The sequence below is a fragment of the Salvia splendens genome, chromosome 10 (genome assembly GCF_004379255.2).
Source record: "Salvia splendens isolate huo1 chromosome 10, SspV2, whole genome shotgun sequence".
In the NCBI taxonomy this organism is placed as follows: Eukaryota; Viridiplantae; Streptophyta; class Magnoliopsida; order Lamiales; family Lamiaceae; genus Salvia; species Salvia splendens.
In genome coordinates this window covers 10,373,560-10,397,192 of record NC_056041.1, presented here as the reverse complement: position 1 = coordinate 10,397,192, position 23,633 = coordinate 10,373,560, and the positions used below count along the sequence as shown (strand labels likewise).

Below are 23,633 nucleotides of genomic sequence, written 5' to 3'. Positions count from 1 at the left end.
AACATCCGCGCGCCGACCTAAATCTAACCGTTCAGATTCGGTCATAGTTAAATTCTACGAAGGTATTTTCACTAGTATAAAGAGCCCCTATACATATCTCCAACACTCTGTGTGTCTCTCTAACGCACATGAAAAGAGTCACACACACATTAGTTTGACAATCACAGCTCACTAGGCCTAATAGAATTTAAAAGGTGCATGTGATTACTTCTCAAAATCAATGCCCTAAGGATATTTATTCTATATATGTGGGACCTTTATTTCATCCTCCTGTTCTTCCCCATGTTTCACGTATCCTGCCATTTTACGTAAAATTATTAATTATTTTGTGGCAATCCTTAATTTGACTCATTCTACGTAATAAAAGTCTAAAAAGTGGTTGGATTAATTAGTACATCGTCAATATCTTATTTCATGGTTTCATCCGTACGACGTTTCATTTAATTCGTTACTAATGGCCACTGTTAGTTATGGTGATTTATGAGTACATGTATACATATATATTGATAAACTAAAAATAAGAGAGGATAATAACAATATCACAAGAGGGTTACATACTTGCACTTTGATCGTTGAAATTAATCACAAGATATTCATGAATCATGATCCATTCTTCAGTCCACTTTCACTTCAACGGAAATACCCCTATTTTAAAACTTGTGTCATGAAGTTAATGAATTAATCAATCTTTTTCATTGAAATATTAACTAACTGTTTTTGCTTGTAAAATAATTTAGCCCAATAATTTACCGCCTGATTTTGTAGTTGCTGTTTCTGCAGCTCCTATTAGACTTTCTAGCTAGATTTATAACAGTAGTATTCTTTAGAGCATCCGCAAATTCCGATCCATTCCGAAGGGACGTGCACGAGGTGATAAACGTTCCATCCCTCGCCCTCCTCGGCCAGTTAGAATCCAGCGTGAAGCCCATTCGATGGGAGTCGTCTTGCGATTACTCCACCCACAAACGCACTCAATCTAATCGAACGCATTTGTTTTGAGTTAATTTCTAACCAAAGAAAGCATATGCATATTCCATCAAATTTTTAGTCCACTATAATATCATTTTCATTGACATGTTGCCACAGACATTTTGGTAGTTATTGGCGCTTTCAATATCTAACCTATCTCATAGGTAAGCTGTAAATACAGTCATGACGATCGGCTTTGATAAGTTTACAAAATTTTGTTCTCTTGACACAAACATTTGTTAGGTTCACATTGCATCATGGGATGAGTAGACTTATTAATAATCGCTGTCCTATAATAAATAGACATATAATCCTCCCAAATATAATTTGAATATCTATTCCCATTTTAGGGTTTTTGATAGGCGGGCCATCAACTTCCATGTGCCTGCATGTGCTGTGTCTTTCTCTCTCTGCCCCACCACCCCCTCTTCTTTCTTCAAATAAATAGGCTTCATGCAACTTCTCCTCCTTCTCATTCCTCTCTTAAGTGTTCTTGAAACCCTATATATATGTATGCAAATCTCCCTGCATTTACATGAATAAAAATTCAATCTTGATTTCAGGAAGTGAATAATAGCATTGGCCGCTTTTCAAAATTTTTTTGAAAGTTGAAACCCTCTAAACAAATCTCCTATTTTCTTGAAAATAAATTACTAGTACTACTACTATAATTTGAATCTTTTCTACGCAGAATGCAGAATTCGTCGTCATCATCATCATTAATGGTGAAGCAAGAATTCTTCACCAAATGGAAAAAGGGACTGAAAATATACAGCGCCTTCAACAAGGAGATGACCATCATGGAAAGGAAGAGGGCGATCAAGCTGTCAGCTGACGTGGCGATAGCCTCCACCCGAAGCGCCACCACGCAGTGGAGCAGGGCCGTGGTAGCCGAAGTCTCGTCTTCGGCCGCCGGCGCCGCCAGAATAGCGGCGGAGGAGATCCTGGGGCGGAAGCTGTCGACCGAGAGGAGGAAGGCCCAAGCCGGCAAGAAGATCGTGAGAAGGAGGCGCAAGGCGGCAGCGCGGGGAGCTGTGCGTTCGAGCGCCGCCGCTGTTGCAAAGAAAGTGGTCCGGAATCGGAGGCGCGTGCTTAAAAGGCTGATACCTGGTTGGAAGAAATTGGATGAGATTTGTTTGATTAAAGAAACCCTAGATTATATTGCTTCTTTGCAAGTGCAGGTTGATGTAATGAGACATCTTGCAAATGCTGGTGAGACCTTGCATCACCAACAAATCTTATTATAATTATAATTAAAATATACTACTACTGTATTTGTTATCTATTTCCAGTTTTTTTTTGTTTTTTAGAATAGATAATATATGACAATGAAATATCATGTACTGTAACTCTTTGGAAGAGAGCAATAGCTAGTTTAAGAATTAAGTTTAGAGGTTGGGGTGTAGAGTCGAGTTCTACTTCAAAATCAGAGTGTACTTGCTGTATGAGATTTCTTGAGCAAGGGTAGAACCAGAATTACTGTACTCGGTAGTTAAAATATACTAAGATGCATTTAACCATGGAATATTAATTTCTTTCATATTGAAATTTCAATTTCACTTCCAATATTTATGTTTTAGTTCGGTAGTATATTTCTGTGACACGGATATCCGTCACGTTATATGCTGCAATGACGGACCCAGAAATCTGAACTCGTGGGGTCGAAAGTAATAGTATACTGTATAAAGTAATATTTAAATAATTACTGTATACTTACATTTAAATATTCCTTTTTTAGGCATGGTAATTGATTAATGCGATTATCCATATTTTGAAAATATAAAAAACACGTCACACAATATTTTATATAACAATTTTAATATTTTGAAATATTTTATTTTAAATTAGTGATATGTTATGCAAATGTTTTTATCATTTTTATTATTTTAATTATGCTTTTGTTAACTTTTAAGAATACCATTTAATTTATTTGTACTTTTTAAAATATTATTACTTTTTTTTAATCTACAAGTAAATAAAACTCAAAATCAAGTTAAATTAATGAGTCATACTAATAATAAAAACACAACTAAACTAAACAAGCACATGTTAAATATCTTAAATAAATTAATTAGTCATGCTAATAATAAAACACAACTAAACTAAACCGCCAGGTTTACTAAATCAAACAGCGCAGCGCCGCCGTGTTCTCTTCTCTACTGTATTTCCAAACTTCTATTTTTCTTTCTTTTCAATTTTCTCAAGAAGCTCTCTTCTCTTCATTGAAATGATTTCACCTCCTACACTCTATTCCTCTAATTCTCTTCCACATTTCTTCTCTATGAAGACGAAGCAGCTATAGGGTGGGGTCGGAGCTGGAGCTGGAGCAGGCCAGGGTCGACGGCCGAATTTGGGAGCTTCTCGGAGGTACTCACGGACCGGCTGTGGGGTCGGCCGACCCCACCTGGGTCCGTCATTGATATGCTGTACCAATGACATAAATGTGTTAATACTCCTATACAGATAAAATGCCCTATTTCATAGGTTTTCTGTGAAAAATGCTCCATGTCATAAAATATACTATGAAAATTGCCTTAATTAAAGTGAAGGCACTAATATACTCTATTACTCTTAGTCTTATATATTGATAAGTTGCATGGTTTCTTGCAAAGGAATGTCAATTATTGTATGAAATGTTGAAATCGTGAAAATCTACGAGAAATATGTGGAAAGGTGTCACTAAAAGAGGTATTTTGCCTTTCGTATTTGATGATGCATTTGTCCTTTCGGTTGCTGTAACCACCATCGAGTTTATGAAGCACGATGATGATGAGATTGATGACATGTTCTTTAGTCTTTCGTCTGCCAAAGACCTTTGCCCTTTTGGTGGTTGTAATCGTTTTTGGCTTATACTCCATAAGAGAAGTATCTGTAACAGCTATTCCATTACAAGATTGGAAAAGGCATAAAACATGTAAGAAATGTATAAAATTTTGTCTTGCAAGAACAATTGAGATTTGTGAATTGTGAGGACAAGAGTATTTTAAACAATTTGACAAAAGAAAACATAACTTACCTAGAATACAACTTATAAGCTAGGTAATTTTAAATTTTCACACTACATAAGATATGGCAGGGGAGTGATCAATTGCTAACTGACTCTCTAGTTGCTAACTATAACTAATTTAAGACCATAATATTTTAGAAATCTATTGGTCTAAAATTTCTCATGTGTAATTTTCCTTTTTATTAATTAAATCGAAATAGAAAAAAAAAACCTACCAAATTAGGGTTTTGGATGAAAATGTCAATATAGTGTTTTGTTAATATCAACACAATGCTTTGAGAATGTCAACACATTGCTTTAAGAATGACATTCTACATGTATTATATTGACACGTTTTATATACTATGTTGACATTCGTTGCTGTATGAAAAAATTGAAAATTTTTGAAATGTTTTTCAAATTTTGACATCAGAACATATGCAAGTGAGATCTCGTTAGAATCCTTATGAAATTATCTTTAATTTGATATATGTTGTGCAAAAAAATAATTTAAATCAAGAAAATTATATGCGTTTTAAAGTTAGCGTGATATTTTTTAAAAGTTAGTTACAACTAATTTGTTGTAAATTGACCTCAATACCCTTGTTGACGTTTTTTGTTGATCGGATTGACATTTCGATGCTGATGATCTAGGCCTTTGATTTGAATATCTAAGGGCTATTATTTAATTGTAGTTAGCAATATAACACTCCCCAGATAGGGCATTATGATTTTTAGGGGAGTGATCAATTGCTAACTCACTCTCTAGTTGCTATCTACAACTAATTTAAGAATATAGGATTTTAGAAATCTAGTGGTCTAAAATTTGCCACGTGTAATTTTTATTTTTATTAATTAAATCGAAAAAGATAAAAAAAACTACCAAATTAGGGTTTCGGATAAAAATGTCAATATAGTGTTTTGAAAATATCAACGTGATTCCTTGAATATGTCAACGCAATTTTGCATTGACATTGTATATATATTATATTGACATATTTTGATACTTCCATTTACATTTAACTGTTACGTAAAAATTAAAAAAATTAAAAAAATTAAATTTTCACATCGGAACATATGCAAGTGAGATCTCGTTAGAATCCTTATAAAATTATCTTTAATTTGATATATTTTGTGTAAAACAATAATATAAATTGAGATAGTTATAATCATTTAAAGTTTTGGGATATTTTTTAAAAGTTGGTTATAACTAACTTTTTGTTAATTGACGTTAATACCCCTAATTGACATTTTTTATGCATCGTATTGATATTCGTGGATGAATGATCTTGTACCTTGATTTAATGATCTAATGCCTATAATTTAGTTGTAGTTAGCAATTTAAGAGGGAGTTATCAATATAACACACCCCTGATTTTTAACATACAACTAATTATACGATTTGTTTTACCATAAGCCCATATTATTTTTTCATGCTTTACACTGACTTAAAAATCTAAATCCAACATCCTATATAGTACTAGTAAAAGAGTAGTGATCTAGGAAAACCACTACTTAAATGCATAACTAGACAATACGAATTTAGTTCAGTGTAAGAGCGATTTAGTTCACTATAAGAGTGATTTAGTTCACTACACGAAAAAGTGAACCAAACGCTATTACTGTGAACTAAATCATTGACGAAGTAAATACTTCACTATAAAGGTATTTGGTCCACTCCTTATTTTTAAATTCATATTGTGAACTAAAACTCTCATATAGTGAACTAGATCATTTTTTATCTAATGACTGAGATTTATTCTCTTGTTTTACACTTAATATTAGTTATACTTTGATCATAGTTAAAATATGCAGAAAATTCATGAATACATAAATGAAATGAGTTGGGAGTCTTTAATAACATCACACTATCACTCCAATATTTAGGTAGTACTCTAACAAAAAATTTAATGAATACTCCCTCCGTGTCGCTGTAAAATATGCACTATTTCCTTTTTCGTCAATCCCCAAAGAATATGAACATTTTAATTTTAGAAACTCTTTTTTCTATCTAATAACAGCCAATCGAATTCTTCAAATCACAACCCAATATCGCCAATCGGATTCTTCAAATCACAACCCAATATCGATCGGGTTATGTTTTAAACCAAAACGCGTGGGCTAGACTAAGTGTCAGGAGTTGTTGGTTTTGAAACAAAATAACATAACAAGAAAAGATGATTAACCAAACTTCTGAAAAGGTACGCTATTTCTAATTGAAACAATTGAAACAATGCCTAATAGCATTACAAGAAAAAAATGATCTGAGCTCAAAACAAAAATAAGCTTACAAAAGCAATCGAATATGTAGAAGCAACGGAGAATAAAGAAGCAACAATGTGCTTTTCAACGTTTGCCGCTACCACCTCCAATCTTGGGACCCTTGTGAGCTGCTGCACCCTTGGGTACGTTGGTCTTGCCGGAAGCCTTTTGCTTTGACAAAATTTCCGACTTCTTCGCCTTCTTCTCATCTTTGGTTTTCTTAATCCTCTCTTTGATTTCACTGATAACAAAAAACATTCAATTACAAACCATCTTAGTGGCTAACCTCCTCCTACTCAGTAACATTATAAACTATCCTTATTTATGAATTAAGGTAATATACCGTAGAGCAGCTTCACGGGCAGCATCCCGAACTTCTGGCTTCTCAGAACGTTTCTTCTGAATGACTTCTAAGGTAGCACCAACAATGGACCTTGAGTAAGGCTTCTTGGTGGCACGACGCCTCTTCTTGACAGCTTCAGCAGCAGCGTCCTGTGTCAATCATGGAACCATTTAAAACTCTAATGTGTTGAATGACAGATGAATAACAAAATAAACCAGTGTCATCAAGTAACTCTACTTACCTTCTTGTGTTGCTTACGGTACATAGCAGTCCATGTAAGCTTAGCAGGCCTCAGGCGGTTGTGGAAGTACCTCTTGCATTTAGAGTTAACGAATAGAAAAACCTGCAACACCAACAAACTAATTAGTTTAACAACTCATCAGTAAGGAATTAAAAAGCAACTGCTGGCAATGCAGATAACCCACCTGCGAGTCGGAGCGAATGAACCTGATACCCCTTCCGGGATAGATCTTGGCGCCACTAAAACGGCAAAGCTCAGTCCTGATCAATACAACACGGATTCCACATGAACATATAGCAAACTCAATATTTGCAATACAATTAAAACATATATAGAAATGACAAATCAAACTGGAGAACAAAACACAAGCAAATCCATATAGAAAAGGTTATTTCCCAATTGAGTGAAATTTTTCAATCAGATGTATATTCTAGAACAGATGGGGACTAAAATACAACAAATACAGAAAATCCAACCCAGCAATCGAACTACTAGAGTATTAACAGTGCTAATAAAATTGAAATATTGTACTGATGGATAGAACAAACAAATCGGCCGGGATAAAAGGGGCTTTTTCCTAATACGAGTAAAATTCATGAAAATCATAGATAAAACCTAGAACAGACAGAAAATCAATGGAAATATAAAACGAACAGAACCTAAATCACCAACATTCAAATCTTGATCGCAAATGGATACTGAAACATAACTAACAGAAAAATCCAACCACAACAAATTTCTGCAGATTCAATACTTCTCAGATATAATACTCAATCCTAAAAGATTGCGACTTACTTGAGAACCATGGCTGCAGAATATCGGTGAGCTAGAGCCGCGCAGTGATGTTGTTTTCTGGAGTTGCAGAAACCCTAACTTGTTATAAGGAGCTGCATCAACTGAAAACCAAAGGCCTGGGGTTTTAAGCCCATTTCATATTCATCATAATTAAGCCCAATAACCTATATGCAATATCACTATTTTTTACTCTGATAAATTAAAATAATTACTATAGGTCTATAGCTATAAAACTAATTACTATGAATTTCATGCGCGGGAATTCATCTTTGTCTAAAATTCTAAATATTGTATACAACTAGTATATTAATGAGTGCGCATGATATAAATTTTTTGTAAATAACTGAAAGTATGTCGAATAACAAATCATGATTATAATCGATAAAAATTATGATAATTATACATTTTGTTATAATGATTTTAAGACTTGTTTAGATGTATAAAACTTGTGGGTTTAAAAGTTCATGCTTGGAAATGAATTTAAAATATCTAACGACACATTCAAAATGTTATTTACATTGTATATTAAGACTTGTTAATATAACTATTTCAAGGGACTGAGTTTTTAAAAATTACTAAACTATCATATTTGTATCAAAAAGAGTAGTATTGAACAAAATTTTGTATCACAAAAATGGGCGTATCAGAGGGAGAGGATATTTAATTGGTAATGCCGTATTTGGGCCTTGAATAATGAAAAAGATGGGTCACAATTTTCACAAATAGCTAAGATTTATCAAGTCTAAGTGCACATTAAATAATTAAAAACCTAAATAAATGTATTATTAAGACACGATTGTGAAGTGTGAACTATGTTTGAATAATAATGCAGCAATTTACGTCCAGTTTTCTTTTCTTTTGGTGACGAAATTGGTTAACCTCAAATGTTGTTTTCATAATCAAGCATTATCTCTATTATCTAATTAAAGAGATGATTGTTCAGTCTCGAGTGTCATCATCCTAAAATATGATGAATGGTTGAAATTATTTAGGAATATTTATCTTTTTCGGCTGGTACTCTCTTGTTGTGTTTATTATATCAGGATAGTTATTTGGATATATAAAATGGAGGAGAGTAAAAGAAATTCATTCGAAGATGAATATTTATTTAGTTATTATATTCATTCGAAGAAATTATTTAGGAATATTTATCTTTTTTCGGTTGGTATTCATTCGTCGCAAATAATTACTCTTTATTTTCTATCGAAGATGACTCACTTTTCTCTTTAGTTTGTTTTAATCAGGATGATCCATGATTAAAGTAGAAATGCATTTATCTCTATTTTATATCATTTCTTTTACTATTTTATTATGTCTGTTTAATATATAAAATTATGTCGCAAATATTATGTTTGGCTTACCTTTTTTGTCGTCGTTATTTCATAAAAAATGTTATACAACTTAGAGCATCTCCAATGGCGGACGTCCGGTCGGACATCCGGTCAGACGTCGCGACGGGCGACCGGGACGTCCGCCATTATGGCGTTTAGGGTCGGATACGGACGTCCCGTGAGGACGTCGGGTGTCCTCGGACGTCGGCGCGACGGGCGGGCGGACGTCCGCCATTGTGGCGTCCAGTCGGACATCCGGTCGGACGTCCCGTTTTTAAATTTTTTTTTTTTAACTCTATATATACGGCTCGTCGAATTTTATTTCATTCGCACCACTTGTGTTAACAAGTTACTCTCTCTACATCTCTAATTTCAAGTATATCTAAATGTCTAGTGAAAGTGATAGCGAGAATGAGTTGGAGGTCGCTGTTGAAGGTGCGATAGAGAGGCTGCTACAACAGAGGTTGCAGCGGCGGCAGCAGGCGGCGGTACCTCGGCCGATCCATCGTCGAACTCAAGTACCCTGTGACCACATTGATGCACATATTCGGTTGTATGCGGACTACTTCGCTCCGCAACCGCGTTTTGGGGAAGCCTTATTCCGGCGACGCTTTAGGATGCATCGTCCGCTGTTTCTGCACATCGTGGGTGCTTTAGAGAGAAGATACCTGTATTTTAGGATCAGAGAGGATGCAGCTGGCAAACCCGGACTCACGCCCTTGCAGAAGTTCATTGTCGCAATCACACAACTGGCGTATGGAGGCGCGGCCGACATGTTTGACGAGTGCCTCCACATTGGCCAGTCGACAGCCGTCGAGTGTCTGCAGAATTTTTGCGCGGGCGTGAGAGCGATATTCGGGGAGCGGTATCTTCGGAGTCCGAGCCCCGAAGACTGCCAGATGCTGATAGATATGCATGGGTCGGTGCACGGGTTCCCTGGGATGTTGGGCAGCATAGATTGTATGCATTGGGAGTGGAAGAACTGTCCCGCCGCCTGGAAGGGGATGTACACTGCCGGCTTCAAAGCCAAGCATCCCACGATGATCCTTGAAGCTGTAGCTGACTACCGGTTGTGGATATGGCATGCTTATTTTGGAGTCGCCGGGTCCAACAACGACATCAACGTTCTCCAGTCGTCGCCCTGTTCAACGCTCAGTGCAATGGCGTTGGTCCCGCCATCAGTTTCGTCGCCAACGGCAACCAGCATAATATGGGGTACTATTTGGCGGATGGGATATACCCAAACTGGCCCGTCTTTGTGAAGTCAATCAAGCATCCGCTCGGACAAAAGAAGACATACTTTGCGAGCCGTCAGGAAGCAGCGCGCAAGGATGTGGAGCGGGCATTTGGTGTGCTCCAGAGTCGGTGGGCGGTTGTGAAGGGTCCTGCACGGCAGTGGTATATTCCCAACATCGGCGATATCATGTACGCATGTATCATAATGCACAACATGATTGTCGAAAATGAAGCTGCGGAACTGACTCAGTGGACCAACGAAGATGATACGGGTGCAGGTCCAAGTCACGGCGTGACCACCGGGAATGTGAATATGGGGGTACCTCATGGAGAGGTCGCGCGGTTGCGTGCATTTGCCGACATGCGGCAAACAGATGCCCATGTTCGACTTCAGCAGGATATCATCGAAGAGGTTTGGACTCGGAGGGGTTGACGTGATAATGTATGAAGTTTTTTTTTATTAGTATGCAATTTTTTTTTTCGAATCATGTATGTTTTTTCCGATGAAGTTGTTAATTTTTCCGATGAAGTTGTTAATTTTTCCCGTAATTTTTTCGAATATTGTATGAGGTTTGGACTCGGAGGAGTTGACGTCAAATTTTATTTCCGTAAATATAAATTGTTTTATTTGTAAATGTATGATTTTTTTTTATTGCGGGATGTCCTAGTGGGAAGGGCGGACATAGGAGGGGATGTCCTAGTGACGTGTCAGTGGGATGGGAAGTCCTAGTGACGTGGCAGGAGGTGTTTTTGGGATGTACTAGTGGATGTCCTAGTGGGATGTCCGCTCACTGGAGATGCTCTTATACTCCGTAGAACAAAGAAGGACAAGAGCTGGGGCCCTTAGAAATGCCTCGTTCCAATTTCCAGGATTTCAAATTCTGTGTCCAATAACACTCACATTGACCACAGGCATATAAACTTTCATGCCTCCATATTTAATATTTATGAGTTTATGAGTTTATATTTTCATATATTAGTAGAACTAATTTTTAATAAGTTTTGCATAGTTTATTCGATGATTAAAAAATGCTCAAAGTTGGAATCCGACAAACAGAGTCAACCACGAACTGTGTGGTTATACAAATAGCAACATAACTAAAATAACATCAAAAGTACGTTAAAAAGAACATTATTATATTTATTGATTTAACTAAAAAACAACAACATCACCCAACAATGACAAAATGATATAAGTATCGACCTTACATCACAAAATAGATCTTGAGTCAGCCCATATAAAATAACAATATAAACTTCTCAAACTGAGCTTCAATAATCACAAGTAACAATAGACAAGAGAACTTGTGACGGAAAATTCAATTACCATAAGGCTTCGTTCTGTACCATAAAATTGAGGGTACAAAATTAATTAGAAATTCCAAATCCAATTCCACTATTTAATATCATAAAAATATTCAGATTTAAAATTGAATTGCAATTTGAAATCTTTCAATTTCATATTCAAAGTAGATAATTAAGATTCCATATAATTATAAAATGGTCAATGTTACTTAATATATTCACAACCTAAAATTGTAAATGCTAATATATTCACAAATTTATCTACAGCTTGTCATCCTTAGCTCTACTGAAAAATTAAGGATTAAATTTCGTTATCTATTGTGGATTCTGCAGTCCTAATTCAAACGTTTGCAGACAGATCCAATTGTCATATAATTGTGTACAATTGCATGCGTGTTGTGTTTACAATTTTTTCTTCAAATCGATACAGGTCAGGTCAAGTAGCAGTTTTGGAAAATCCAAATCGCCAACTGCTCCAGATTAATTTTATTTGAATTAGGAAACTTAATTGCACATTGGCGCTGATGAAGTTCGATTCTTCCAAAGTCAACTAAAAATAATTAATTTCCTGAATATTTAAATAACCATCATTAACTCCTGATTGCAATTTTTAGGCCCATTAATAATCGTGCCCAGCTGTAACCATTTATTGCAGTCACTTTGTAATTTCTTCATCTCCCACTGCAATTCCACATTTCATCCAAATGGGAGTAGTGATTTCAATTTCAATTCCAAATCTTGAAGAAAAGCTATGAAAAAATGGGTCTTGAAATCAAAGAAAACAGAATCAGCCCCGGAATTCTGCTAACCATCATAGTAATCGCAGTAATCTTCTTCATCTCCGGATTGCTCCACCTCCTCGTGAGATTCCTGCTGCGGAGAAACTCCGGCGAATCCGAGAGCTTCGCCGCGGTGGAAGGTCAGCTCCAGCAGCTCTTCCACCTCCACGACTCCGGCCTTGATCAATCCTTCATCGACACTCTCCCCGTCTTCAATTACAAGGCGATTATAGGCGTGAAGGATCCGTTTGACTGCGCCGTCTGCTTGTCGGAATTCGAGGGTGAAGACACGCTGAGGCTGCTCCCGAAATGCAGCCACGCTTTTCACGTGGACTGTATTGACACGTGGCTACTGTCTCACTCGACCTGCCCCATTTGTAGGGCGAGTTTGGAGCAGGAATTTGGCATCTGCTGCTCTCCTGTGATTAGGGTTCTTGAATCGGAGAATTCGGCGGAAATTGATTTGGAGAGACAGGTTGATGATGGTGAGAAGATTGGGGAAAATGGGGAGAGAGTTGTGCCGGTGAAGCTTGGGAAATTTTGGGGCGTTGGCGGCGGAGATGTTGAGGGCGGGGCGGAGGCGAGGAGGTGCTTCTCGATGGGGTCGTTTACTTATGTGATGAAAGAGGATACGTTGCTTAAAGTTGCTATTTCGAGTAATGGGAATAACTATAAGCGTGGTTTGGGTCATCGTAGGGCGGCGATGTCTGAGTGTGGGTGTGATTCGAGGAGGGACTTTAACGGTTTTGATGCGTTTAAGGTTGTTGGAGCTCAGAGCGGCGGCAGCAGCGGCTTGAGTAAAAGAGAGAGTTTTTCTTTGTCTAAGATTTGGTTGAGGGATAAGGGTGGTGATGCCGCGGTGGAGGATACGAGAAGGTCATTTTCGTTCCGGTGGCCGAGCCACAGGAGCGGGGCGGTTGGAGGAGGAGCGGATGCCGAGAATGGCGGCGGAGGTGGAGGGGTCGATATTGATGAGGAAATTGGGATGCAAAGAGATTGAAAATTTGAGTTCTCACTGTATTTTCAAGTAGTTTTTTTAATTTTGTTATGCATTTTCTTTGGAGTAGATGATTATCAGATATTCATAAGTGCAGAATATGTAAGAATATTAGATATAAAGAGAGAGATTTTACTAGTACTACTTTTTTTCCCTTCATAACTCATAAGTACTCCATTTGTGTAGTGAAAAGGAATTCGAACGAAAATATACAAGTTCATTTCACTGAATTTTGTGACGATTCTATTAAAGCAACAATTTTGATGTTTTCCGGTAATAAATTAAATGGATTTTCAAGCTTTGCTTTTCTTGCCACGATTTAAATTTTTTTAAATAAGTTAAGTGGAGTTGTTGCGAGTGAGCTTGGATTGCTATATAGGCTTAATTTAGTTTTATTTTAGCAAACCAAAGGCTTAATTTAGTTGGTTTCAAATCAGAAATTTAAGTAGAAAATCAAGATCAAGGCTCTACATAACTCGTTTATTATATAATTGGACAGTAAATGTTAATTTTTGGATCATTTAGTATTTATGTACTTAATGAATAATTAGACTCATATTAAGGTGCTTATAGATGTACAGATGAATGCATCAGCATATCATCATTGTATAAAAGCAAGCATCAACTCGATATAAATCCAACAACTCCGAAGTCCTAAATATGATTTAATAAATAAACCGTCAATTAATAAAAAAAATCGATCATAGAAGTGGATTCGATAAATACACTAGATATAGTGAATGAATCCAATTGTGTTCATTGTATTCATTTCGTATTTATAATATTTTTTCTAACTTCGAAAAATGACACGGCATCAAACGATGCATATTGTTCATATAGTAAACGAAATATGGTCTAAAATCTCGAGCTTCTCGAGTCTTGGAACCACAATCTTGACCAAAAACAAATGTAAATTATCATATTGGGAAAATGCCACAATTGGTGCTTACCTTTAATATGTGGAAATTAGCAAAAGCAATTAATGATAAATCAATCTATTAAATTAGTTTCGTAGTAGTGTTAAAGATTATTGAATAATGTATATTTTATAATTAGGTCTTGCTCAACTGATAATTAAGGAGGTCGCCTTCAACGTTCCTGTCGAGCAGTGGCGGACACAGGTGGAGGAGGTGAGGGGCTTAAGCTCTTCCTAAACTTTTTTATTTTTAATAAATTTCTATTATAATTTTTTTAAAAATTAAAATACTCTATATTCAGCCCTTCCCAAATTTATATCTTTTAGGTTTCATGGGAAAGAGATTTAGTGGAAAGCAGGGGCTGAAAGATAAAATTACAGAAAAAACTTAGCTTCTTGAAACAATGAGAATTGGGATGAGGAAGAAGATATAAATAAATAAAACCTCTTAAAACTTAAATGAATATAATAATAACAGTTGAAAAAGTCAATCCCTACCCCCTATTTAAATGGTTGCGCGATTTAACTTTTAGCTCTCCAAATATTATGAATAGTGTAACTAAGTTTTAAATACTTATAGTAACATTTTTTAAATTGTTTCCTAAATTTAACGTTTTTATTCAAACGACAATTACAACTTAGTAATTGGTGAGGTGATAGTCAATTTTTTCTTTTTCTTTTTTTTTGTCATTCTCTCTATTTTTTAAAAATAATTTTTTTGGAAATAATACGAGTTTTAATCCAAATTAGTCTATTAAAAAAGTAATGAAATTAATACTAAAAGGTCGTGGGATCCATTTCCTGAATGGAGAGATTCTATTTTTAGAAAACAAACTAAAAGTAAAGAATTTCTATTTTTAGGAAATGAAGGAAGTAGTTTACAAAATCACAGTGTATTAGATAATTATGCATTTTTACGTATTAGATATTTATTGTTTTAGCAAAACAAACACAACTAGAACATGAATTATATTATTCTTTTTGTTAAACTTGTGCTGGATTAATTTTATATATTAGATATTTATGCATTTTTGTAATTTTTACTTCATTCGTCTCAAGGTAGCTGGGGTGTTTTTTTGGCACATGATTTAAGAAATTGACGTGTTAAAGGTTAAAGTGGAGAGGGTAAAGTAAGAGAGGGAATAAAGTAAGATAGATGAAGAGAGTAAAATATAAGAGATGACGGGAACAAAAAAATAGTCTCATTTGTAGACAGCATGGGTTATAATGAGAAATTAATAAAGTAAAAGAGAAAGAGAAAAAATAGGTAAAGTAAAAGAGATAGAAAGAAAAATAGATAAAAATATGAGAAAGAAACTTTTCATTTTTAGAAATGGGACTAGTCGATATCCAAAAATGGCAAAACGAGACTATTTTTTATAGACGAAAGAGAGTATGAGAAATTTTAGTAAAGCCCTTGCCAAACTTTATTCCTGCGTCTGCCACTGCTGTCGAGTACAAGTACGTATGAGTTGTTCATTGTTAGTATATGAATAATTAAATTATTATAGTTATTGATTGTTCTTTGTGCTCAAATTTTGTTCTCTTTAGTCTTTGCGAAACGATTGAACCATTGATATCACATTCCTCACCATAAAATTTCCATGATGTTTGACAAATGGATTATAGTTAGAGCATCCACTATAGGAGGAAAGGGGGTGGACGAAAAAATGGGGCGAGGGTGGGGCGGTCTATAGTGGAGAGAACGTCCGCCCCGTGGCGGACAAGAAAAATGGGGCGAGGGTGGGGCGGTAGAGGCTTCGCCTCCAACGGGGCGATCGCTGGGGGATGGTGGGGTCCGCGGGGCGAAATGGGGCGATGGGTGGGGCGGTCTATAGTGGGGCGCCGGGCTATGGACGTCCGCCCCACTTTGATTTTTTTATTTTTTTTAATTTTTTTTCGAAAATTACATCTATAAATACTCCTCCTCCACTTCTCATTATTTGCACACCAAACATTCCACCTATTCACACACATATTTTCTATCACTAGAATTTGTAGTCTGAAATGGACGATTTATGGAAGGACGCATGGAATTATCTGATCGAAGAGGTGGAGTACGAGGCCGAGGAGGAGGAAGCGGCGCGAGCGGCGGAACGCAATGCGGAAGTAGCGGAGGGCGCGATCCCTCGTGCGATTAGTTGTCGGCGGACCATCCCACGAGACCATACCGGAGCGCACCAACGTCTAATGGCTGACTACTTTGTGGATAACCCACGGTATCCACCCGAGATTTGAGTGGATACCGTGGGTTATCCACAAAGATGCCAGTGAGTTTGGGCACGTAGGGGAGGTGCCGGTGCAGTGTGAACACTATTATGATGTTTAATAGAATAATATTTCGTTGTATACTTTTACCCCCACTTTAATACAACGAAAATGTGGTGTTTAATTTTAATTTCTTCACTTATACCCGTGTTTTTATAATTACGTATAGTCCGATAAATTTAATTAATTATTATAATTGAATTAAAATTAAAATAAAAATTAGTTATAAAATTTTGGGGCTATTGGAAGTGTCCGCCTATAGTGAGGCAGTGGAGGAAAAAATTGGGGCTATGGAAAAAAAAGTGGGGCTGTGGACAAAAAAAGGGGGCGGGGCGATTGAAAGCATCCGCCTATAGTGGATGCTCTTAATGTGATCAGGATTGTTTTCCTAATCAGACGTCTAATATTTTTAGTGGTTGTCTTATTTTCTTCGCATTTATCTGAATTTTGACCACAGTCGTTAGCTTATATTCTCTCCTTGAAATAATAGCCTCTTTTTTTTTCATCTCCACAAAATTAGTCCAATTCTATATTCGGCCAGGTTTTTTCTGATATAAAAAATAAAGTGGGCTTTATTCGGTCATTCTTCATTAATAATACTTCAATTACTTTTTTATTCTATTTATTTTCTATTTTATCAGCTTATTGATTTCACCCTCATTTTTTTCAACTTGTACTAATATTATCAATCATTTTTGTGTTAAATGTATAAGAAATGTGGAAAATTAGTATCAGCATACTCAACTATTTTTTCGTTGTGAAATAATAATAGGTTATCCTTCAACATGTCATGTCACACCCATTAGAGTAAAATTTCGATGATAAAATTGATACTACAAGTTAAAAAGGATCGAGATGGAGTTAATATTTTTAAAAGATTAAAATACATTCCTTTTGTCTCAGAAAATAAAAACCATTTGGAACATTACGAATTTCAATACTAAATTGATAAAAAAAAAAGAGGTTGAAAGAAAAAAGTTGGAATATGTTAATGAAGAATGTGATCAGCTTCATTAGAGAGAAATGAGTTCGCAAAAATAGAAGTGTACTATTTTTATGGGACATAAAAAAATTAAAAGAGTTTCTATCTTTATTGGATGGATAGAGTAATTGATTTTAGGATAACAATAATAAATAATTAAAATGAGATAAAATTATAAAAGGTGGGGTTAACTTCCATTTGTAACCTTTAATTACTCCACAAATAAGAGTATCAATGTTTAATTTGTCTTATAACGAAGGTAAATCAACTAGAAATAGCTAAGTTGAAAGCCCAATTATACAAGAAACCGGTCACTCACATAGTCACATCACATGACCCTAAGGTGTTGGGCCTTGTGGCCATTGTATCGGCATGCATATACTATATTATAAATTTAGCCCAAACCATATACTATGTGCCTTATTTAGAAGTTATACATATCATATGTATCAAAACTAACAACTATAGTATTTACAAGCTCTATAATCCAATTTGGGACCGTAGGAATAATACTAAGGAATCACAAAAAAAATTCTTTCATAGTGACGTCAGATATGTAACAAAATTGATATAAATTGGTGGCGCAAATTGTCCTCTCCCTGTCCAAATCCAAATCACTTTTCCCCAAAAAAATTGTAAAAAAAGAATATCACATCGTTCACCCCTTCATCTCAAAATCACCACTAGATCCAATTCAAAGAACAAAATCACCAAACGAAATTTACACCATGCCCGAATCAAACCAGCACCGCCGCGCGCCGCCGCCGCCGCCTCGTGTGCTGAGCCGGAGCCAGAGGAAGCTCCTCCTCTTCTTCCTCAAATGCGTAATCATGGCCGTCGTCATGTCCCTCTTCCTCTTCTTCCTCGGCTTCGCGGCAATCGTCCTCCTCAACTTCCTCTTCATGTCCAACACCTTCACCCGCCGCCGCTGCACCCGCCTCCTCCGCCCCGCCCCCGCCGACCCCGAGCCCGATTTCGACGCCCTTCTCCCCGGCGTCGCGTATCGCGTGGCCGATTCGCCGAATTCGTCGGATTGCGCGATTTGTTTGGATTCATTCCGGGAAGGGGAGAGCTGCAGGGAAATCCCGATTTGCAGGCACTTGTTCCATTCGAATTGCGTGGATAGGTGGATTGGGAGGAAACGGAATTGCCCCGTGTGCCGGACCCGGGTCGACTTGGATCCGCCTGGGTCGCCTGGCGGAGACCGGTGGAAGAATGTCTGGGCGGTTAATTTAGAGGAGAGCGCTTCTTATTGATGGATTAGAATGTGTGTAAGTTTTTTGCAAGGTGGTAACTTTTTTGTTTCTTTTGAGCTGAATGTATATATGACCTATCTTTGAAGATGATCTGATGTGGTTTAAGTTTTTCTTTTTTTGTAACAACTCTTTGCTGGATTTTGGTGGTTATATATATATACACATATATATACATATACATAGGAATGTGATCAATACCAAACCACTCCTAAACCTTAAACGCCGAACAACATCATTATATGATAACCTGGAGTTCATTATAATGAACTAATAACAAACTTATAATGAACTTCAGATTTCTAAACTATGCATGATGATGTCATTGTTTTTAAATCTCAGAATTCCCTATAATGAACTACAAATAAAGTTGTAATGAACTCCGCGTTATTATATAATGATGTGTTTGGCGTTTAGTGTTTTAAACTAGTTTGGTATATAATACAACCCTATATATATATATATATATATATATATATATATATATGTCTATGAGCATAGTCACATTGATGTGAAAAATTGTTAGTTTGTTAGAAGGGTTGCATTAGATCAGTGAAGAATGTAATATTGGCTTCTTAGAGTTGATATTCTTGAAATTTACAGCTAGTTAGGACTTTGAAATATTGGGAGATATACTTAGCTAGTGATTTAATGTTTCTAGCAATAAAGTGTTGGGAGATACAGTATGTGGCTGGTGGGTATGAAGTCTTGTATTTATCGTAGGAGAAAAACTCCCAAAGCCCGAGCCGAAGGAGATAAATAGAATTAGAGACTGATTGCTTTGGAGGATAGCTTGAGAAGGATCCAAGTTTTACAACTCATCAAAGTTTGTGGTGGATTAGCCTGTATCATTTCTATATATCGAGGCTATCACCATTCACCCATTGGTAGTTTTTCACGATTAGACATTGGAAATGATCTGACTTGGTTCTTGCAAAGCAAGTTTTCTTGGTTTCTGCATTTTGCTCATCACTTTATATGTAGTGCCAGGAACATAGATCTGAAACAAGTTTTGTTGATTTAGAGAAATGGACAAGGCTCTTGTTGCTAGCTTTGAATGCCTGCTTTTTTACTGTTCGCCAATCTTCATCATCTTCCCATCTGTTACCCATTTTCATCTTGTATGGAGGTATCTGTAGGTTATGATTTTAGTAAATTTTCTTTGGTTGAGTTGGTGCTATGATCATATATAGTTGGATCCCTTTTATTTGACATTTGGTTTGGACAAGCTTATGGGAATTCTTTTAGTAATAAATACTCCACTAGGGTGAATTTGTCAATAAAACTGTCTTGTAAATTGGGTGCCATTTTCTTCAGTGTTAGACAAATGAAGCAAAGGAAAATCAAACAATACTACTCTTTGTTCGGGTTCCAACACAAATGCCATATAAATGTTGTTGATATTTATAATTGAGCTCAATGTAATTTGTAATTACATTCCGATTTTTGGACTTCTGCATTAGATGCGACTTTCAATTATTTTCAATAATTTTTTTGGTTAACAGAAAAAAGGGTTGAGCCAGCATGCTGCGAGGGTAAGTTTCAATAATATCCAAACCCTTCGATTTGGAGTAAATTATTCCTCACTTGTGTACTTTTTTTGCAGAAGTGTTGGAGCCAGAAATTCATTTATGTAGAAACTCAGAATCGACTTTGAAGCTTACTGTTTGATCCTCTCACATTTTCAATTGGTAGAAGGTCAATGATTAGATTGGTGGAAAGGGATGGCAAACATACAATGGACTTTGCATTCAATTTAACTTGGATTTAGCATCGAAAAGTAAAAACATGTCAAAGTGTTTCCTCCAAACGAAAGTTTAAATATCAGCAAAAAATTAGATCTCTTTCTAATTTACTACTACTACTACTACTATAAATTTGCAACCTATTTAAAAGGTCGGAATACAGATTGGGATGATTTCCTTCTAATTTACTCAATATCAGAAAGCACAAGTTAAAGTCACAAAAGATATTACTCGCTCCGTTCTTTAAAAATTAAAACTACATTATTAATTTTTGTTTTGGTATGTTGCTTAAATTAGAAACCTTTTATTTTAGAAAACTTTTTCTAACCATTATTTTTCTTTGTATATCTTTCTTATTTACCACTAATATTCAAAAGTTTTTTATTTTTAAAATACAGAATAGTACTTTATTTTACTAAAAAAATGGATAATGTATTACTACAATAGTGGATAATGTATCCCTAAAAAGAATGGAATGCAAAAGAGAAATGTGCCCAAAAAAAAAGAAGAAATTTGATGGAAATCTATACAACCAAGCGTTTGGGTGGACAGAAGATCCCAACGTCGTCATCTCATTCAATTCATTAACACAACCCTTCAACTCCACACACACACAGAGACTCGAATCCAACGATGTTACTTGCGACGACGCCGTTTGCCAATGGGGGCCTCCCCTTCTCAGCACGCCGATCATCTTCCGCTAATTCTCATTCCTCTACTGCTTTCGAGTACGTCCAAGCTCTCCTACCTTTTACACTTCCTTTCCCCTCTGAATCGCTGTTTTATTCGATGCCCATGAGAGGATTCATATATGTTCTGTAAATTGTGGGGAATTACATCTTCAAGGTTTCCAATTTTTGTATGTGGATTGTGATATCTATAATTTATCACTTATTTGCATAAACTGAATCTACTTCGCCAGTTAATTAGTCAATGTGTGGTCGTTTTATTAGTTGATTGGTAACCCTCAAATCTCCAATTTCTTGGAATTATATATTAGTACTAGTTGATTGATATCCCCTTATCTTCAATTTCACTTACTTTGCATGATTTGATGGGGTAGTCTTCAATTTCACTTGCTTTTGTAGAGTGCTCCTTTTTTCTGAGAATAGGCGATTCGATTAGTGATATTTAGGTGTTTTAATTAGCTAACTTCTCTCTTCTAGGTGGGGACTGCAAAGAAAGCAAAATGAGGGATTGTTTCCTCGAAGAATAACAGGGCAAGCTATCCGTGTCTTGGCAAATCCAAATGTATGCACCACACCAGGCTTTTGCATTTTTGGTTTGAATTTGCTCTAAGATGTTTTGAGGTATGTTTTAAGTGATGCAACCAATGTATAAGTCTTGCAGTTGCACTCGATTCATGACTACCCGCTGCTTGTTGTCTTATGCTTACCTTATCCTCGTTTTAGCACACATGTAAATCTGTAGTATATCCTTTATATACCTGATACCAAGCAAGTATAATGTTCTCGGTATGTAAGAAAGTAAGTGTGGATAGCAGCATAAGTTAACTAAAATTCAAACTCAAATCCTAGTTAAATATATACATTAATATGTAGAACTCAAGAAACATGAAGTGATATTGTCTAGTATTACACCAAATTTTCTTACTATATATTTTAATGTGGATGAAAGCAACACACATTATAGATAATTGGATAACAGATGTGCTGGAATTATAAGTTTATGGTAATGAAAATTGTTGTAGAACACATCTTTTGAATGGAATAGCTAGGTTGATTCCACACCGTAGTATTGTCTAGTCCATGGAGTTGCCGTCTAGCATCTGTGTGAACACCCTTTCAGTTGATGCTTTCTTTATTAACAAAATCATCTTCCACTTTTGGCTGATATACAGGCATCTTCAGGGAAAGGAAAATCGAAAAAAGAAGTAATTATGGTCGATCCTTCAGAAGCAAAGAGATTAGCAGCCAAACAGATGGAACTAATCAAAGCAAAAGAAGAATTCAAAGTGAGTAAAATTGTATTTTAATAGATATTTCTTGTTCCTTACAATTATCAAGTGATGAAAAGTGGGCATGGCCTTGAAAGTTCTTTTGAGCATTCTTAAATTCAAGATTCCTTTTAATTCAGATCTATGCTCGATAAAGATGTGAGTTATAGTTGTCTAAAATTTTCAGTAAATTTTAGAAATTCTACTTTGGTTCTTGATGATTGAATATTAGTGGAATACCATCTTCTAAACATTTAAGGAACACATAACGACACGAATCATTTCAACTAATTTATACCTATGAATGTATGATTTACAAGAACTTCTTTAGAAGATTAGCTTTTCGGAACTTATTGCAAGCTAGACTTTATTTTAAACATACAAATGTCAGTTCTATAAAATCAGGTAATTAATCTAATTTAAACTACTGCTTTCTACAGAGAAGGCGACAAATTGAAGCTATTAATGGTGCATGGGCAATGATTGGTCTTACGGTAGGATTAGTCATCGAAGGTCAAACGGGGAAAAGCATTCCAGCTCAGGTAACTCTTTTACTGGTATTGCTATCTAATTTTAGTTGAAAATAGTTGCCTACTTTCTGTTGGCTGCTTTGTCACTGGACTTCGATTTTCATTACAGTTAGCCGGATACTGGGACGCTATCGTTGGATTCGTTGTCAGATAGGTTTCAGTAACAAGATTTTTTTTTACTGCTGATATATTATCCTCGTGGATCTTTTCATTGGAATTATGCAGATTTATACACCAATCTTTTCTGCTCCCTCTTTTTTTTTAGTTGCTCTGAATTAGATGAAATGTAAAAGAGTTACATTAATCATCATTGTCCAATATGTCAGATTTTTTTGGGTTACAAAAGACCTTATTTATTGACAAGTTAAAGGTATATATGTTCAATGTAATATACAAATATTAAAATATGATAATTTTTGAAATATCATCAACAAGAATGACTTATCTCATTCTGATCATTTAAGTGATATACCATAATAGGTCATTCATCATTCCAAGATGAGAAGACTTAAATGCATTTTTTTTAATTAAAGAGGATCAATAATAATTTCTCATCTGCCTCTGTAATGATTTGAACACTCGACCTATTGGTTAGAGGAGGAGATGTGTTTTACCAACTGACCGGCGCTTCATTCACCAGAAGACTTTATGCATGACACTACAACTGTCATTATAGTTAGTCTTCGTTCCTTTTATGTTATGAAAGTACCACTCTACTATTTTTTTTTCGCAAGGAGG

The 23,633-nt window shown here is 35.8% G+C and overlaps 5 protein-coding genes across 6 annotated transcripts; 4 read left to right on the top strand and 1 right to left on the bottom strand.

The window, feature by feature from the left end:
• Nucleotides 1-1,429: 1,429 nt before the first annotated feature.
• Nucleotides 1,430-2,523, top strand: LOC121750616 (transcription factor IBH1-like 1). The gene has a single exon (XM_042145182.1). It carries the CDS (start codon nt 1,662-1,664, stop codon nt 2,214-2,216), a length of 555 nt encoding a protein of 184 aa, XP_042001116.1. The 5' UTR covers nt 1,430-1,661; the 3' UTR covers nt 2,217-2,523.
• Nucleotides 2,524-6,120: 3,597 nt separating this feature from the next.
• LOC121750481 (60S ribosomal protein L24-2) lies at nt 6,121-7,708 on the bottom strand. Its single transcript, XM_042145020.1, has 5 exons — nt 7,597-7,708; nt 6,986-7,061; nt 6,802-6,903; nt 6,561-6,709; nt 6,121-6,458 (listed from the first exon to the last, which is right to left on the bottom strand). The coding sequence occupies exons 1-5, from the start codon at nt 7,605-7,607 to the stop codon at nt 6,302-6,304; spliced, it is 495 nt and encodes a 164-aa protein (XP_042000954.1). The 5' UTR covers nt 7,608-7,708; the 3' UTR covers nt 6,121-6,301.
• A 4,397-nt stretch (nt 7,709-12,105) lies between these two features.
• Nucleotides 12,106-13,388, top strand: LOC121752372 (RING-H2 finger protein ATL13-like). Its single transcript, XM_042147403.1, has one exon. It carries the CDS (start codon nt 12,228-12,230, stop codon nt 13,245-13,247), a length of 1,020 nt encoding a protein of 339 aa, XP_042003337.1. The 5' UTR covers nt 12,106-12,227; the 3' UTR covers nt 13,248-13,388.
• A 4,611-nt stretch (nt 13,389-17,999) lies between these two features.
• LOC121752374 (RING-H2 finger protein ATL56-like) lies at nt 18,000-20,450 on the top strand. Of its 2 annotated transcripts, none has more exons than XM_042147405.1 (2): nt 18,000-18,677; nt 20,169-20,450. In XM_042147405.1, the coding sequence occupies exon 1, from the start codon at nt 18,139-18,141 to the stop codon at nt 18,664-18,666; it is 528 nt and encodes a 175-aa protein (XP_042003339.1). In that variant the 5' UTR covers nt 18,000-18,138; the 3' UTR covers nt 18,667-18,677; nt 20,169-20,450. The 2 variants fall into 2 exon arrangements, with proteins under 2 accessions (XP_042003339.1, XP_042003338.1); XM_042147404.1 differs by having other exon boundaries at nt 18,000-18,681.
• LOC121752375 lies at nt 19,137-23,240 on the top strand. Its single transcript, XM_042147406.1, has 6 exons — nt 19,137-20,198; nt 20,270-21,136; nt 21,575-21,659; nt 22,270-22,383; nt 22,806-22,907; nt 23,005-23,240. Exons 2-6 carry the CDS (start codon nt 21,042-21,044, stop codon nt 23,047-23,049), a joined length of 441 nt encoding a protein of 146 aa, XP_042003340.1. The 5' UTR covers nt 19,137-20,198; nt 20,270-21,041; the 3' UTR covers nt 23,050-23,240.
• Nucleotides 23,241-23,633: the final 393 nt, after the last annotated feature.